The sequence below is a fragment of the Durio zibethinus genome, chromosome 19 (assembly GCF_047325235.1).
Source record: "Durio zibethinus cultivar Kanyao isolate XHJ-2024 chromosome 19, ASM4732523v1, whole genome shotgun sequence".
NCBI classification, from domain to species: Eukaryota; Viridiplantae; Streptophyta; class Magnoliopsida; order Malvales; family Malvaceae; genus Durio; species Durio zibethinus.
The window spans coordinates 24,788,970-24,805,553 of record NC_143180.1 but is presented as its reverse complement, the minus strand read 5'-3'; the positions used below and the strand labels follow the sequence as shown (position 1 = coordinate 24,805,553).

The 16,584-nt window shown below is 32.0% G+C and overlaps 2 protein-coding genes across 2 annotated transcripts; both read right to left on the bottom strand.

Moving 5' to 3' along the window:
* Window positions 1-906: 906 nt before the first annotated feature.
* Window positions 907-6,877, bottom strand: LOC111310056 (uncharacterized). Its single transcript, XM_022909154.2, has 8 exons — window positions 5,951-6,877; window positions 4,899-4,975; window positions 4,634-4,802; window positions 4,413-4,501; window positions 4,062-4,226; window positions 3,856-3,933; window positions 2,926-3,029; window positions 907-1,281 (listed from the first exon to the last, which is right to left on the bottom strand). The coding sequence occupies exons 1-8, from the start codon at window positions 6,477-6,479 to the stop codon at window positions 1,176-1,178; spliced, it is 1,317 nt and encodes a 438-aa protein (XP_022764889.2). The 5' UTR covers window positions 6,480-6,877; the 3' UTR covers window positions 907-1,175.
* A 1,313-nt stretch (window positions 6,878-8,190) lies between these two features.
* GLY2 (Metallo-hydrolase/oxidoreductase superfamily protein) lies at window positions 8,191-11,731 on the bottom strand. The gene is made up of 7 exons (XM_022909153.2): window positions 11,592-11,731; window positions 11,376-11,498; window positions 11,123-11,284; window positions 10,947-11,025; window positions 10,354-10,467; window positions 9,074-9,250; window positions 8,191-8,853 (listed from the first exon to the last, which is right to left on the bottom strand). Exons 1-7 carry the CDS (start codon window positions 11,636-11,638, stop codon window positions 8,779-8,781), a joined length of 777 nt encoding a protein of 258 aa, XP_022764888.1. The 5' UTR covers window positions 11,639-11,731; the 3' UTR covers window positions 8,191-8,778.
* Between the last annotated feature and the right edge of the window lie 4,853 nt (window positions 11,732-16,584).

Here is a 16,584-nt window from a genome sequence, read left to right as displayed (position 1 = left end):
GTGATAGTGATTCTTACTGCTGGAATTAATGTTTGTGGAATGAAACAGACCAAACACTTTTAGAATAAAAGTTCACTCTCCAAAAGGAAAAAAGGGAAGATAATTGTGCAATAAATCAAACAACACAAAAGAGTAAATCTCACTCTGCATTGGGTTGTACATATGAAAACAAACAAGAAGACAGATAAGTGTTGATGGTAACAATGCAAAACATGATTGGTAAATGTTTCTTCAAAGCAGTCAGCAGTGTGTGCAGGTTGAGAGTTGAGAAACCGGGCGGACTGAGTACCAGCATTTGGGACATGCACTTTCAAGACTATGACCTTTTATTGTTTGCCAGACCCATATGCCAAATGAAATATCACCAGTTGTGCGATTCACTCCTAAAACTGGCAGCGCTCCACGAGGGGGAACACTAGGAATTTTACGGGACCACTAACCATTGATGCAAGGCTATGATCCAAACTACACCCGGTAATAATTGATCTTTTTTATATCAACTGCTTTTCTCTATGCAAATTATTATATATACATGTATATATACCCCAGGACACATGGCAGATGAATAAATTGCACCGGATTAAAATGCTGATGTTGATCATGGACGAAAAATGGGTTCTTGGGCATGCTATTCAAACCTAACTGTTTATGAAGAAAAAGGAGAGTTATACCACTATACAAGCCATTAACCAGAAAGTGGAAAAAATTCAATAATTAATCATGCCTGAACAGCCAGTATCGAAGCATTAAACATTTTAACAATATTAAGATCTCCACTTTATACTAAACCAGCCCAACTTAAGCTGAGACCAACTTCAGTTCTTTCAGATCATTAATTCAGTGTGAGCGTGTATGTGTGTGTGTTAGTTTAAATAAGTTATCTCCATTCATCATTGGAATATAATGTTATCCTGAATGCCTTTTCATTTGTCAGGCAAGTATGAAAAATTTTAGAAAATAATGTAATAAAACATCCGAATCCTCTCTTCCAGCTGAAAGCTCAGCTTCAATTAACCACATTAACAGAAGGAATGCACATATTGCTGATCTGTTTCTACTATCTGGCTTATACTACAACTATTATGGGCAGCCTAGGATGTGAGAATTCAAGACAAAACCTGTAGGAGAGCACAGCTCAAAAAATAAGGCTGTGATGTGGAACTAAAATCTGGATTTTAAAACAATTGGAAAAACAAACTTGTTGACCCATCCCCAAAGGATTGTAGATCTGCAGCTTTGACCACAGCTCTGCACAGTGGGCAAGTTCTTTCTCTCTCAAACCTGAAATATAAACGGCAATGGGCAAAGGATGAAACTGAGGTATCAGTCAAGAATGCTGATTTAAGACTTAAATGCTTCTGTTTGAAAGTTAGCTTATCAATAAAAAAAAAAAAATGATTTCACGGAGGAATTTCATAGATAAGCAAAACTTCAGGCCATTAAGCAACTAGGCATTACATTGCCGGACAGTGAGGGAAGTGCCATGCAAAATAGCAGTAATAAGTTTTAAGAATTTCAGTAAAATGTATTGATCCCTGTTTTCTAGGAAAACAAGGAGCATAATTTTCAGTATTATATCCTCCAACTTTAAAGCAGCAATTTCTTCTTCATCTTCAAATTGGAACAGCACCATTCTCCTGTGCTCCTACCATTCTTCAGTTTCAATTTTGTTTTTCCTCTTAGTATAACAATCCACCAACATATGCTGGGTTAGTCGCGAGAGAGGTATGAATGCATTATGTCAAGGCCTATGCAGATAGCATACACATGCAGTTAAGAAAAGGTTTGCACCGAATGCAATCCCTCCTCCTGAAGGAGCATCTAAAATTATCAATCTCATTCACTTCAGTAGGTGAAAGTTCGTGCTGCTCTGAAAGGCACAGGTTTGTATGTTTTTTCCCCTCTTCTCTTTCCAAATTTACTAGTGAACCAATGCAAAAGGTTACAATTTCAGACCTTTATCCAATGCAATCAAGCAACAAATACAGGGGTAAGTTAAATCAATTATTTCTGTCACAACTCTAGATTCCAATAAAAAATAAAACTTTATACAGAAATAAAATATTTATACACTATTATACAAAGGAAATATATTAAATATTTACGAAAAGAAGGGATCAACTTACATTGTTTAAAATTAAAAAAGTTTTACATATCTAACTAACCATTAATTTCAACAGATTCACGGGATAAGAGAGATAAGTAAAAAAAGGAATAAATGATTTAATCTAATCCCTTTGATCTACTGAAATCAATGATTAGAAAAATATGTAAAACTTTTTTATTTTTACACTATGTAAGTTGATCCCTCCTCATTTATGTATGGCATAAAAATATTTATTCTCCATCTCCCATTCGCTTCAGCAGGTGAGAGTTCTGACTACTGTGGAAGGCACTGGTTTATATATTTTTGTCCCCTCCACTTCCCAAATCTTTACACTAGCAAACCAATGGTTACAGTTTCACAGCTCTTTCTCCAAAGCAATCATGCAACAAATGCAGGGCAACTTTTATCCAATTAAATTTGACTAACTAAACTTCAACCAGTTGCTACAGGCACCCCCCCCCCCCCCGGGCGGGGATTCGCCCCTGGCTACAGTTATAGACATTCTAATAACAAATTAGAGCTCGATACAAGAGTAAAATATTTATGAATTATTAACCAGAGGAAATATTTGACATTTATAAATGGCATATTACCATATACCGCTTCTATCCTCACAACTATGTAGTCAATTTGAATAATTCAAAATCATAAGATTTTAGCTTGATGTTGATGATAAGAGTCCTAGTCTATCCACTCAATACTTGATACTCATTATAGGAACAACATACTTCGAGTTTTAAAAAAATTCCAATGTTCACAACATTTCAAACTTTCACTTCACAATATGCAATTGCAACGAACAGAAGGTATAAACTAACCATTCAGAGACACAATCTTCACAGAATATGTGTTTACAACGCAACAAAATTGGTGCTTGCATCTTCTCCTGGCATATGGTGCAGAGGTCTCCTGCTTCATTTACCTGTAATAAATAAAATATACGTAGGAAAGGGATAAATTCTCATGAGGGATGGAAACTTAATCATACATATATAGTTAGGAATAATGGTTGAAATTTTCATGATGTCAGTTAATTTGAGATTTGACATGTCTAATTTATATGAATGAAGCATTAAATAGATCATGTAATTTAACAAAATAATAAATTGTATAAAAAGACTTGTGATATATAATGGTCAATAATTGTTGCAGCGGTGTAACTTGATCTCTACACATCTCTAATCATATATATTATGAGGGATCAACTTCACTAGTGAAATGATTGCTACTTGTTACACTATTTCATAACTTTTATAGAGCTATTATTTTACCAAATCAATCATTAGATTCAAAAACGAATCCATACTCGCCATGCAGTCAAATTTCAAGTCAATCTGATATCTGTATCACATTGATCAAGAATAAAATATAAGGCATGAAAATGTCACCATGTCAATAAAACAGTTGACGTTTTCAATTAATGTGAAATATCACATGCATGATCTATAATTCTACATAAATAGAGCATTGTATTGAATAGATGAATTAACAAAATAAATGTATGATCAAAAGGTGAACATTAAAGATGTCAATGAAAATTTTATCAAAAGATAACATTCTTTACTTTAGGCTTGGTGTTGAAAGATTAAGCAAAGTACCACAAATATGTGCAAGATGATATTATTAGATGCACCAAAAGGTTAGAACTAGGGCACACGCAACCAGGCACCACATGAAACTTTCTGACATTTTATTGTCTCAGTCTAATTCAAATTGAATCACAATTTCCATTTACCCCCTTCAAATACCTGTTCCAATGTAGCATATGCCCCATAATGAACTTCCTTCTGTGACAATGCTTTTAGGGCAGCATAGAAGGATCGAACCTAAGAGCAGTTCCAAGTTGTTAATGATAAAGCAAAAAATCAAGCAAATAGAGTCATAGTATTAGAGAGACATTCAACAAAATCAGAAATTGCACATATGTACAAGTATTAGAGTATGGAATTTATACCTTTTCAATAACAGATGTGAACTTGAATGTTAAATACAACCCTGTAGTCAATGAAGAGAAAAGGCTTCCATAATCTTTGTTCAAGAAGAACCGATACCAGACAGGTGTTGGTAACAATGCTCGGTACAATAGGAGTGTATATTCAACCAGGGTTAGCACTTGGCCCTGGAAAACAATATAATTACAGTTAAGAGTTTCTTTTCAACCCCTTTGCTTCTTCATGAGATTTTTTTTTTTTTATCTTTTTTTGGATTGATGAAGGTTTGAGGGAGAAATGGTGGGGAAGGGGAATATGGTTAAAGTTGCATATAATAGGAAAAAGTAATTTTGTACTGCATAACATCATAAAACCTGTCGGCGGAAGTTATGCCCCCTGCCATTCTTATAATAAATGAGTGGTACACACTTAAATGCCATCACTGCCTGCCGCACCATTGTATCTGAAAGTTATATATATGAGTCAGTCATAAGAAGGGTACACAACATCAAGAATATCTGCCATACATTCTTTATCTTACCATTAGCATAATGTTAATAGAAATGAACCCAAGAATTATAATTCAATTTCATACCATTTACCAGAATGATGAATATTGCATGCCAGAAAGGTGGTGTTGTCTTCGGAGGAAGCATGACCAATGGATATAAGAGATCATTGTTCTGATACCACCAATAAACACCAATCACATGAAGCATAAAAAGTACAGAGTATGTGACTAGAACTGCATTCTTTCTCTCTCCCTGCAATACCAGTGAATGTTAAGTTTCATGGTTTTGCCCCTCTATTGGGGTACCAAGGGACTTAAAAGGAAAAATTTCAAAGACACATTTAAGCACCTTCAGTGCTGTTTGCTTTTGGAGAATAACATTTGACTTGAACATAACAATTGTAACCCATATCATGACAACGAAACCTGCAACCGACCACAATCAAATATTGGGAAATAAAAGAGTTTAGACTATAGACAGTAAATTACAAACAACATAAGATAGAACTATTTACTCATGCAGGTCTGAGATACTGCTCAATCGTTTTACCTGGTTCTGATGCTAAGAACCATGGCAGAACTAGGGTAATTCTGATGTTTGACTCTTCTTCTTCTCTTTCTCTGTGCAACCTACCCCAAACCTCTCTCTCTCTCTCTCTCTCTCTCTCTCTCTCTCTCTCTCTCTCTCTCTTTTTCTTATTTTTGATGATAGATGGGGATTCAGACACTACTTATAAGGAAATCCCTTGCCTTTTCTTATGCACTTATGCAGTAAAGAAAGCACCAATCAGGAATAGTACATCCCTTACAATTTAGAGAGACACACTAACACAAAATCAAAACAAACTAATGTAAGGCAAGAGAAAATTGGTGCACTGGCTTTTCCTTAACGAAGTTTCCAATTTTGGCCAACAAGTCAAACTCAACAGACAAGGAATACAACAAAATAGAACACTGAAAATTTGTTCTCAAATTCTTTTTTTCTTTAACTCTCCATAGAATGCCCTCACAGATTGCCTATCTTTAAACCAGGTTGATGATAATCCTAAAAGGAACAAATATAAAGATCATCCAAATTCGACTTAATTCCCATACTTATAAAAAACTATGCAATCTTTGTTCAAAACTGGTGACTGTTTATGGAGCAGAACCAAAGAGGGGAACATGGGGATTCCGCACAGTAGAATGCCAGAAGCACATATGTTCATTGCCATAGTGGCGTCAAACTTTTTAGATATATATTAATCAGACGAGCAGATAATGTGGCAAATAAAAAACAGCTCAAGACTGTAGTGGTAACATTTTCGTTGATGTCCAAAATGATCAAATGAATAACTCCCTAGTCCAATTAGTGATGAAAAAATGGAAAAGAGAGAGGTAATTGAAGAAGAAAAACAGTACCCTGCAAATGCTGACGAATGAAGACAAGCAGCAATAACAAGGAAAAGGGAAGAATATGCTCAAACCACCTGGCAATGCGCTGCACATCATAATGGTAAGACGAGTTCGAATTCCTATCATCATTACTGGTACTACTACTGGTCAGAGGATCCTCCTCCTCCTCCTCCTCCTCCTCTTCAACTCCATGGAGGGAGGTGGGGTTTTGGGAATTGTCCTCTTCGCCTCTTTCAGGCCCAATGATTCGAATAGAAACCTCCCCAGCCCCAGAAGTAGGATTAGGAGAAGGTTGAAAGTCAGTGTTGAGTAAAACCCCATGAGGTTGATTAATGGTGGGACTAGAAAAAATGCCAGAGTATTCCAGTAGGAGGGATAAGGGTAATTGGAACAAGTTTAGAGAAGGAAGTTGAATGGCATAGCTTCTTGAAGAATCAATGCCATCATCACCACCAGTGGTAGTGACAGAAAAGGCAGGTGATGGTGATGGTGATGGTGAGGGAGGATCAGAGATGGGAGGGGATGTTTCCATCATAAGAAGATCCGACACTCCAAAGTCATAAACAAGCCCGTTGTGATATTTACAACTGGGAAAATATCCTATTCACGTTTCACAAATCAATAACCAAATAAAGAAAAGAAGAAGCCAGAAACAAGATGTCTTTTTTTTTTCCTGAAATGAACGAAAGAATAATGTGGGAATGGAAAAAGAAGAGTTTTGATTACAAAGTAAGAAAAAGAAAAGGTAAGAATGGTGAAGAGACGAGGGCGAAGAGTCAAAGAGACAGAAGTGCTTGTCGGAAAGGTGAGATTGATTGCAAGTAAAAATGGGTTTGCTTTTGTATTTGGAAGAGATGAAATCAACTGAAGGAATACAGTATTATTGGATCATTCAATCCTTTTTCTAATATGAAGCTGGCATAGGCATACCGCATGGCTTGCTTGCAAATGCCCAGCCGGCCAACTAAAAGACAAAAAAGGACAAATGCAAAATCTGAAAACGCGTTCTACTTGGTTCAACAATTGCATGAAGTGTGCTTGTTATTATTATTTTTTTCCTCTTCACAACCTTTTTAAATTATTTTTAAATAAAATTATTTAATTACTATTTTTCAAATCCTTTTTCACTTTTAAGTTTTTTATTTATAAATTTAGAAATTTTTAAAATTTTTCAAATTCATGTACGAGAAATTTTTAAAAATTTTTGTATGAAATCATTTAAATAAAAAAAAAAATCTAAAGAACATACACATGTATAATTCTTTTATCAATTTATAAATAAATTAATATTTATTTAAAATAAACCTTGCTTTTTTTTATAACATTATAGAAATTTTTTAAGATATGAGTTTTTTTTTCTCAACTAATTTATTTTAAATCACAAATATAATTTATCACATATGCATGTCTGATAAATTTTATAATTTATTGATAATTTTAAAATTAAAAAAACAATTAAATAATTTACCTAAAGATAATTTAAAAATAAAGTTGATGTAAAAAAATATTTGTTTAGAAGCTTCATAGCATAAATAAAGAAAATCAGAAAATATCTAAATCATTAAATTAAATTTTAAAAAAATAAAAAAAATATAAATTTCGGTTTCCTTGAAAAAAATGTTAAAATAAAGAATTGAGTATAGACCTATCGAAATAAATTTTACTACTCTAACTTAAATTTTATTGATTTTTTTATAGAATAATTTGATAAAATTGATCATTTGTATTAATAAAATAATCCATAACACATTTTATTTTTTTTACTTAAAAGTAATAAAATTTAAAAGGTTAATTTATAAATGATCTCTAAACTATAATAAAATATTTAATATAATATTTTAATTATAAATATGTTATCTAAAGTAATAATTTAATATAATTAATTTCAAATAATAACACATAATAGACAAATAAATCTCTTGATATCAAAACAGTTAACAAATTCATATTTCAAATATCATATTAAAAATTTTTTAAATTCAAATACCATATTAAATATTTCATTATAATTCAAAAATCATTTATGACAATGATTCGGAGTAAAAATAAATTAACAAAATTTATTATTTGTATTAATATAATATTTCATAAAATTTGTTTTTTGTTAAAAATAAAAAATTACAATTACAATAACAAAATTGAATAATATAAAATCATAATAGAGCAACAATCTCAACCAACAATCTCAACTTCTAGAATAAAAACCTTGATTCCTAAATTCCTTCAAAAGTGATTGAGAAGAAAAAAAAAAAAGAAAGGCGCCGTTCCCTTTGACGTGGAAATAAGTTTATAAAATTGTACACACTTATTATTATTATCATCCCTACTTGAATTCAAGTCATTATTGCACAATTTCATCATTAAATGAAGAAAAGAAACAAGTAGCATATCTTGCCCGATGAATCCAAAACTGGAAACCACTCCCATTTAGTGAGTTTAATCAGCAATGAGATATGAGGCTTTGTCACTATTAAAACAACTCTTGCAATCTTCTTCGCCCTCCCAATTCCCAAACTCCACTAACAATTGCCCTTTTCTAAACGCAAGCTTCTCTTCAAACCCTGCAGCCACTCCACATGAAAATATATAGTTGCTTTACACAGTACACACTACTTCTAAAAGAACATCCAATCTGGGAAATGATTATGATACATGCACAAGTTCATGCCACCAACCATCATTGATTCCAAGGTGATTGATTATGCAATTTTCACATGCTTACTCCAACGTACATACTTATAACTTCCAACACCACACAAACATTTTTTATTCTTTTCTTTACAAGAAAAGGAAATTCTTCGTCCGTATTTATTAGTACTGAGGCAACTCCACAATTAGCCCCGCCAATTGTCCTTCATCCGCCTTATCTCCCTCAGTGCTTCAACAGGAGACTGGCAACCAATGCTCCCCTGCAAATCAGATAAATTTCCACATAAGATAACCTGTAGAACACTGAGACAAATGACGGCCAGTGCACGAATTACCAGAAGAATGGTCCAAAAACCAAATGAAGAAGGGTGAACATTTCTTGAAACTAGTTCAAAGTTTGAGCCATAATCAGCACTAGTATGTCATGACAATAAACTTGAGATTGTCAAATTAAGATGAATTTTATGGTAAGGTGTAAACCTGAAGTTCTGGTAGATCAACTCGCATAAATGGATTTGTCTCCATTTCTTCCTCAATGGTTGAGGGAATGGTGGTCAGACCTGCTTGTCGCTGACTATTAGCCCATGTTAACTTTTGCTGTATCCTTTCATTTTTTGGTTCAACTGTCATTGCAAATTGCAGGTTCTTCACTGTGTACTAGAGAAATATACATCCAAACATTTCATTAATCTTCAGAAATGAGAAGACATGCAGCAAAAACAAATTAATTTGCAACCAAAATTTTCCTCTTTTAAGACGCGACAAACTTCAACAGAAATTTAGGAGTATTGCACTCACTTCAAAGTTTCCATTTCAAAAGCCAGACATCTTCAGCACAGCAGGTTAATCCTGCATACAACTCCACAGACTGCAAATATACGTGCACCTTTCACTAAAATAGTCATTCCTAGTTTTATAGTTCAAGATAATTCATTTACCTTGTATGCTAACTTAATCCAAATTTCAGTCACAGGTGCTGCTACAGTTAATAATATATCCTAACTTGCAACTCTCATGCCAAAGAGGAAATATGGCCCTCTTATCTAATGAAAAAATAAAATAAAAGTAAAACAAAGACAACGATAAGAAGGCAAAAAAAAAAAAAAGTAGAACATGCTGTACAAGTCCATCATTAGCAAGCTGTCTATACAGTCAGACAACATGGGACACTTGTTATAAAATCAATGGGGACAAAATAAAAGCTTTTGGAATCCTGGAGTCTCTATGACAGCAAATCATAGATGTGGCTAGAACTGTCAAACTTGTATGTTTTTTTCAAGTTCTTCCTTTCAGAAATGGCTAGGCATGTTGAGTATATGAACTAATCCAACATTATTCTATCAATTTCTTAGATTCCACTGCCAAAGTATTACACTTAATTATGTTAAACCAGAAAATTTTCCTTAGTTGGACCCTTGCAGGCACTGAATGCTAATAACTAGACATCCTTGTAAACATTTTCAAAAGATTTAACATGTAAATGGCCTAGAAAGAAAAGAAAAGTAGGAAGATAAACTTAGATTTATAGGCAGATACAGATACCAACAAAAATGTTGTTTTGATTATGATAACAGCAAAATCAGTGATACTGCATTGTACAATCAAAGCTGATATATACATTAAGCTTACAGAAAAAGTAACCTGCCTATGGCTACATTAGAAATGGGAAAATAGCTGCTCAGTAAACTTTATGAATATCTCAAACAATTGATCATAGACTAAAGAGACAGAAAAGAAAAGGGAATGGGTAATCTCGGTACCTCGTGGCCACAGTAAACACGAGTTGGCTTTGGCAGTGAACCGAGGGTTACACAGAGTGATTGATACATCTGTTCTGCTGTGCCCTCAAAAAACTTCCCACAGCCAGCAATGAACTATATGATGAGAAAGAATGACAAATTATTTCCGAACCCAACACAGAAGTAAACAAGACAAAGATAAAAGATCCACCTCCTAACTGTCTAACAGCTTTCTGATAAGGGGTAGAGCTTCATGCCCAAAAGTTTATGCTAACATGTACGATCCCCACAATTAAGTTTAAGGTCAAATAGTCCATGCCAGTAAATCTTACACACCAAAATCTTGCCCGAATTATAGCCAAGGCAAACTAGAATTAGTACATTAATGGGTGCTAAGAAATTATCGATTTGGATGCAGGACCACTGTATAAATTATTGAAGAACCCTGCAACTTAAAAACTTAAGCTAGTAGATAAGGAGACAGCAAACAAGTTTTAGATTTGAATGAGCTTCAATGGACCAAATAGCAAGCAACATTGGCTTCTCTAACAGCATATACAGATGTATATAAATAAATAAATAAATAAATAAAAGAGATCCACGTTTAAACTTACGAGTGTATCTCCAGTAAAAACAGCTGGGTCCTCTCCATCTTTGCCAGTGACATAGTAACTTATGTGACCCTTGGTGTGGCTGATGAAAGGAAAAGAGCAAGTTTTTTTAAAACTAAGACATAGAAAGAGAAACAAGAGAGGGTTTAGAATCGAAGAGAAGGGGAAATAGTAAATACCAAGGGGTGTGAAGAGCCAAAATGTTGAGATAGGAGCCAAGAGATAAGGTATCACCGTTTTGGAGTTGATGAGTGCAGCCCCTAACATTATCAAGAGAACCGCCATACACCTTGATCCCAGGAACCAGCTGCTTAATCTTATCATTGCCACCAGCGTGATCCCTGCAGATTTGATTGAATTACCAAACATAGCAGTCGATCTTCAAATTTTGTATATAAAAATTCAATAGGAATAGCGTAAGTCATTAATTACCAGTGGTGATGAGTGGTAAGGACCAACTTGAGGACAGCTCCCAGCTGATTGGCAGCTTCAACCACCTTCTCCGCCTCCACCGGATCCACTGCTGCCGCCTCTTTTGTGCTTTCATCCATGATCCTAATTATATATATTTTTTATTTAACCAATTTTTAATTCAGCAATTCATCGATCAACAAACAACAACAAGAAAAAAGATAAAAGACGACTCACAGATAAGAGTAGTTGTCTTCTAAGCATGGAACCTCAAAGATTTTCATTTTCCTTGTTCAAATTTCGGATATTACAACTTGGAAGGAAGCAAACTCTAGAACTTAAAATGCAAAACAAACTAAACTGCACTTTTAGCCGTCGATTGATTCCATTTTGTTTTATTTATTCATACAATAAATTTTTGGGTAAATTGCATAATTGGTCACTTAACTATTACAATTTTTTAAAAATGATCACTAAAATATTAAAATTTTTAACAAAGTCACTAATGTTTGAATAAGTTTTTTTTTTTTTTTTTATCACTATACCGTTAAATAGTAACGTTTTATCTGAGGTGACTTAATTGATCAAAAACACTTTGCTTACATGGTCCATTTTTTTTCACATCACACATAAAATTACAATTTTTTTTTTTATTTCTTCTCCTAATATGAGTATTCTTTTTTGTCATTATGAAATACTAGTTGAGTTGAGAATCTCTTAGTCAAATGACAATCCTAAAAGAAAGTTTTTAAGTTCCAAGAATTATATATATTCATCTAAGATGTTGTTTCTTTAATTTGTATGATCTACCAGCTAGTGATTATGCAAGAGTTATGCTTATTGGGCTTTTAAGAAAGTGAGAATCGTTGAGAGCCAAATAAGGAAGGAATGTGTACTACGTATTATGTTGTTGGCTCGTTGAAAGCCAAATAAGAAAGGAATGTGTACTACATATTATGTTGTTGGCATGTTGTTTAATTTTCACTTTGATTAAGCTCTAATATAATGGTTTAGGGTTATTTAGTATTTAAAGTTATGTGCTATGGGTTTTAAGGTAATATTTTAGGTGCATTAGGCAAGATAACATTGAAGAATTATGTGTTTGTTGTATATTTTATATTTGATATTAATGAATGATAATAGCCACTAGATGAGTTTTAGACTATCTATCAGTGCATTGTACAATGTATCAAGTGTTTTAGGTTTTAAATTGGTATCAGAAGATTACTTTTGTACAAAATGACAACTATATTATGTAATGAACTCAGTACTTTAAATTATTTGACTATTTTAGTATGCTATTGCAATAAATGAACTCAGTGTTATTGCAACATATCTCTATTATAGTACCTTAAACCTCACTTTAATAAACCTATAACTTCAACAAATAAGGCATTGATAATTATAATTCATCCAAAAAACATATCATGTATTGATAAACCAGAAACCAATAAACCAGTAACAAATCCAAAAACATGACTGCATTGATAATTATAAGGTATTTACATTATCTTGGCTAAAATGTAGTTTCAATAAGTATGTTGCACTTGAAATAAACTCTTAAACATTAATACATTTGTATTCTCCTTACATGTATATCCTCCTTACATGTATACTTTTACTAACAAAAAAAAAACTCTTTTTATACAAAAGGAACCCTTACATCTATACCCTTATCAAAAAAAAAAAAAAAAAACTTGTTGCTAATCCAACATACAAAAAAAAAGATATTTTTGTTAGATTAATATCCTAAACAAGTCATGTGCATAAAATACCCTAACCCAGTCATGTACAAAAAAAAAAAATTCTTTTGTAAGTTATTGGTTTTTCATTTCATGGTTTTAGCTTTGCTAGTCCTTAAGTATTTTTCTTGTTTCATTGAACATTGGTTGGAAGCACCTTTCTCTTAGCAACAAGCTTAATCAAGTACTTTCACTGCACTTATATTCTTTTTTGGCTAGCTTCAGTACTTTGTAAAAGTTCCAATAGGTTCAAAAACTCCACTTGGTCTAGAGACATAATTCTATTGTGATTGAAAAACTTGACTAAAGCTTTATACATCAATACATGAAATGATTCAATATTTATGATTAAGGGTTTTTTTAGGTTAGGATTAGGGTAGACAAAATAATTACTTACATCAAGCATCCATTTAACAATGGTTGGACGTAACTGAACATACCCTTCAGATCTTCTAGTTGTTGTGGTTTAAGGTGACTGAGGTGGCTCTCTAAATCTTTCAAATGTGGTTGGAGGTAGCTGAACAACCTAAAAAATACATTAGAATAGTAAGTATTAGATTAAATGATCATAAACATTTGTATTATATATTATCTTTTTAGTGGTAGGATCCACAACCTTTTGGTTAGTCTTAACAACTCTCATTATCTGTAAAATGGAAATAATAAAAATAAATTTCTATATTTTATCTATTATTATCATTAATAAATATAAATCAATAAACCAAAATACTCATAAGTAACTTTAAGATATTTTCTTCTTGTTAGTCTGACAAATCTCTTATTTACATTCAACCTATTATTACCATCAATCTCTCATTTGCATGTCCTTATATGATACTCTAGTTTTTCACATTTGCTACAATTGAGTTTCCCTCATCTCTTGTTGATTTTAAACTAACTTCCACCTATTTCATTCATTTCCATCATTCTATTCTTATATGGTTTTCCAGTTTACCTTCTTAGAATGAATGACATTATTGGTTATAGGGTTTCATCACTTGTCCATTAATTTGCATCTCTGATAGGATAAATGAAATTGGACTGTATATTGACTTGTTAGGTCTTGTTATAGTATCGAACGAGATAATTTTTAGGTTTTCTTTTAGACAATAACATGGCTGAAAATAGTATGCATGCATGGAATCCCAGTGATATCCCATTTTTTACATGAACAAATATACAATTAAAAGTCCACCATATGCTGGTTTGATGGCCTACATGCTACTTGGTATCTTAGACTACCAATATGTTTTGGCTAGCACCTATTTGACTGTAACATAATTTAGTACAACATTTTTTATTTTTTCCTAAATATTTTTTAGCAGTTGTACTATTCAAGATAATTCTTTGCATTAATTTTATCCTAACAATCTCTATCATTGTCAAAATAGGCTTTTTCCTTGCATCCAAAATAAACTTACTAAAAGACTTACTTAAATTATTTAAAAGCATGTCATACTTAACTATTGTTGAAAAGTGAGACTTAGACCATTTAGTTGGATTTTTGCTTTCAAGCCATTTGTATGCATCAATTAACAAAGGCTTTCATTTTTTTCATTACATCTTTATACTCCTTTAAGTAGGTAGTTCTAACAACTTTTCACAAACAATCTTTCAGTGCTTTTCTTTTGTTTGCAGGGTTTGACTTAAAATTTATGTGTAAATGCCTAACATAGTTTTCTATGTTTAGCATTAGGCACATTATCTATAAGTGTATTCACAAATCCCTCCAAAACAACAAAAATATAAATTGTAGTTACATTCCATAACTTTAATTTCATATTAAAAAGTACAAATAAAAAATTAAAGGGATAAAGTTCAAACCATTTGTTTGTCTGACATAAAAGTTTAGTGATAAGAATTTGTAATTGCAAAGTCATTTTTTAGCAAAAGTAGGAACTAATACTATGAATCATAGTTTTCACTTTCAACAGCTACATAAACTAGTGGATAGATGCAAACATTTGCATCAATCCTAATAGCTATCAACAAATATCCACCTTAGGAAGCAACCATCAAGACTAATAATACACTTACAACTAGCTTTGAACTCATCTTTACATGCTTATAAACAAACATATATCATCTTAAATAATCTATAATTTAGGAAATAGATTGTAATGGTTCCTTTATTGCTTTGCTTAAGCTCTTCTAAAAACTCATAAATCTTAACATATTGTTCCTTATTATTTTCATATACAATTTCAATTACTTTTTGCTTAGCCTTAAAATATTTTGTTAATGACACACCAATGATAAAATCTATCATCACATCTTGTTAAAAAAAATTCAATGAGTATTTTGGATTAGTGATAAACTTATTAATATAATGCTGACCCACCACTTAGAAGTCAAGTTTTTATTTTTCATGTCTTTAAGACATACATTTTCATAAATATAAGTTTTAATCTACCAAGTATGGTCCAGTTGCTCTTTTACATTGAATTTTACCCCATATAGTTTTTACGGACAAGCTTTATTGCAAACCACCTTAATCCTCTTCTTGTCATTCATTTCGAACTTGACATTATACATATTCTTCCTTTCATACTGTTTTATGACTTCTTTCAACACCTCTCTATTAATAGACAACATCTTTTTTTCTAACATAAGATTTTTCATATCTATTTCACTATTGAATTCTAGCCACTACTTACACTCTTTGAATTAGATTCATGTGCGTTTTGCAAAGAATTTGATTTTTTATATTCCTCTTCATTTGCACCTACTTCAACACCAAAACCATCATCCACTCCAATTTTATCTTTATCATCTAAACATATATCTTTCTTAATTTTCAAATCTACATTGACCTTAAAATTATGATCATGATCATCATCTTCTATATTATACTCATTCTCATTAAAATTGAAATTACAACTATCACTATCATTTTTATCTTTCTTCACATTACATCTTACTTTTGTTTCTGTTTCAATATCTGAAGCAATATCCACCTATACTTCCTCAATAAAACTAGCATCTATATTATGTTAATCAATGATAGACTCATCTTCTAAGTACACATAGATATAATGATTTTAAGGCCTGTTCGTAACCATATTGACAACATCAACATTTGTTCTAAAAGGCCTAACAAAATCATTACTAAATGCTCCCACAAATATTTTTCAATAACATCTTATATTACCTGTATAACCTAACTCCTAAATCATATTATTCATTTCAACATTGACATAATATTTGCATGGCATAAATCAAAGTAATCAACCTTTTTACCAATATAAATCATATTAAAAATATATAGAAATTGACCACCATAATGAATAATAATTGAGAAATAGTCTGAGTTAGGCTCTGAAAAATTATAAAATTTCAAAATTGTTATTAAAGAGTTATTCTGATTTAGACATAAACCTTAATAGCTTAAACATTTTAATCTTCAATAAAATATATTATAAAGTTATATAGATATAATACAATAATAGCCTTCATAAGCTTCAAAAAATATTCAAACCCAAACACGG

What these genes read in the sequence shown, in the direction of transcription:
- GLY2 (XM_022909153.2), bottom strand. Translation starts at nt 11,638, where the DNA reads ATGAAAATCTTTGAGGTTCCATGCTTAGAAGACAACTACTCTTATCT. An exon ending in GAAGACAACTACTCTTATCT is followed by an intron (nt 11,499 to 11,591) that starts GTGAGTCGTCTT and finishes ATATATAATTAG; the next exon opens with GATCATGGATGAAAGCACAA. An exon ending in GTGTTTACTGTGGCCACGAG is followed by an intron (nt 9,251 to 10,353) that starts GTACCGAGATTA and finishes ATATTTCTCTAG; the next exon opens with TACACAGTGAAGAACCTGCA.
- LOC111310056 (XM_022909154.2), bottom strand. Translation starts at nt 6,479, where the DNA reads ATGATGGAAACATCCCCTCCCATCTCTGATCCTCCCTCACCATCACCA. An exon ending in AAAAGCAAACAGCACTGAAG is followed by an intron (nt 4,803 to 4,898) that starts GTGCTTAAATGT and finishes CTGGTATTGCAG; the next exon opens with GGAGAGAGAAAGAATGCAGT. An exon ending in GAAGATTGTGTCTCTGAATG is followed by an intron (nt 1,282 to 2,925) that starts GTTAGTTTATAC and finishes TTTATATTTCAG; the next exon opens with GTTTGAGAGAGAAAGAACTT.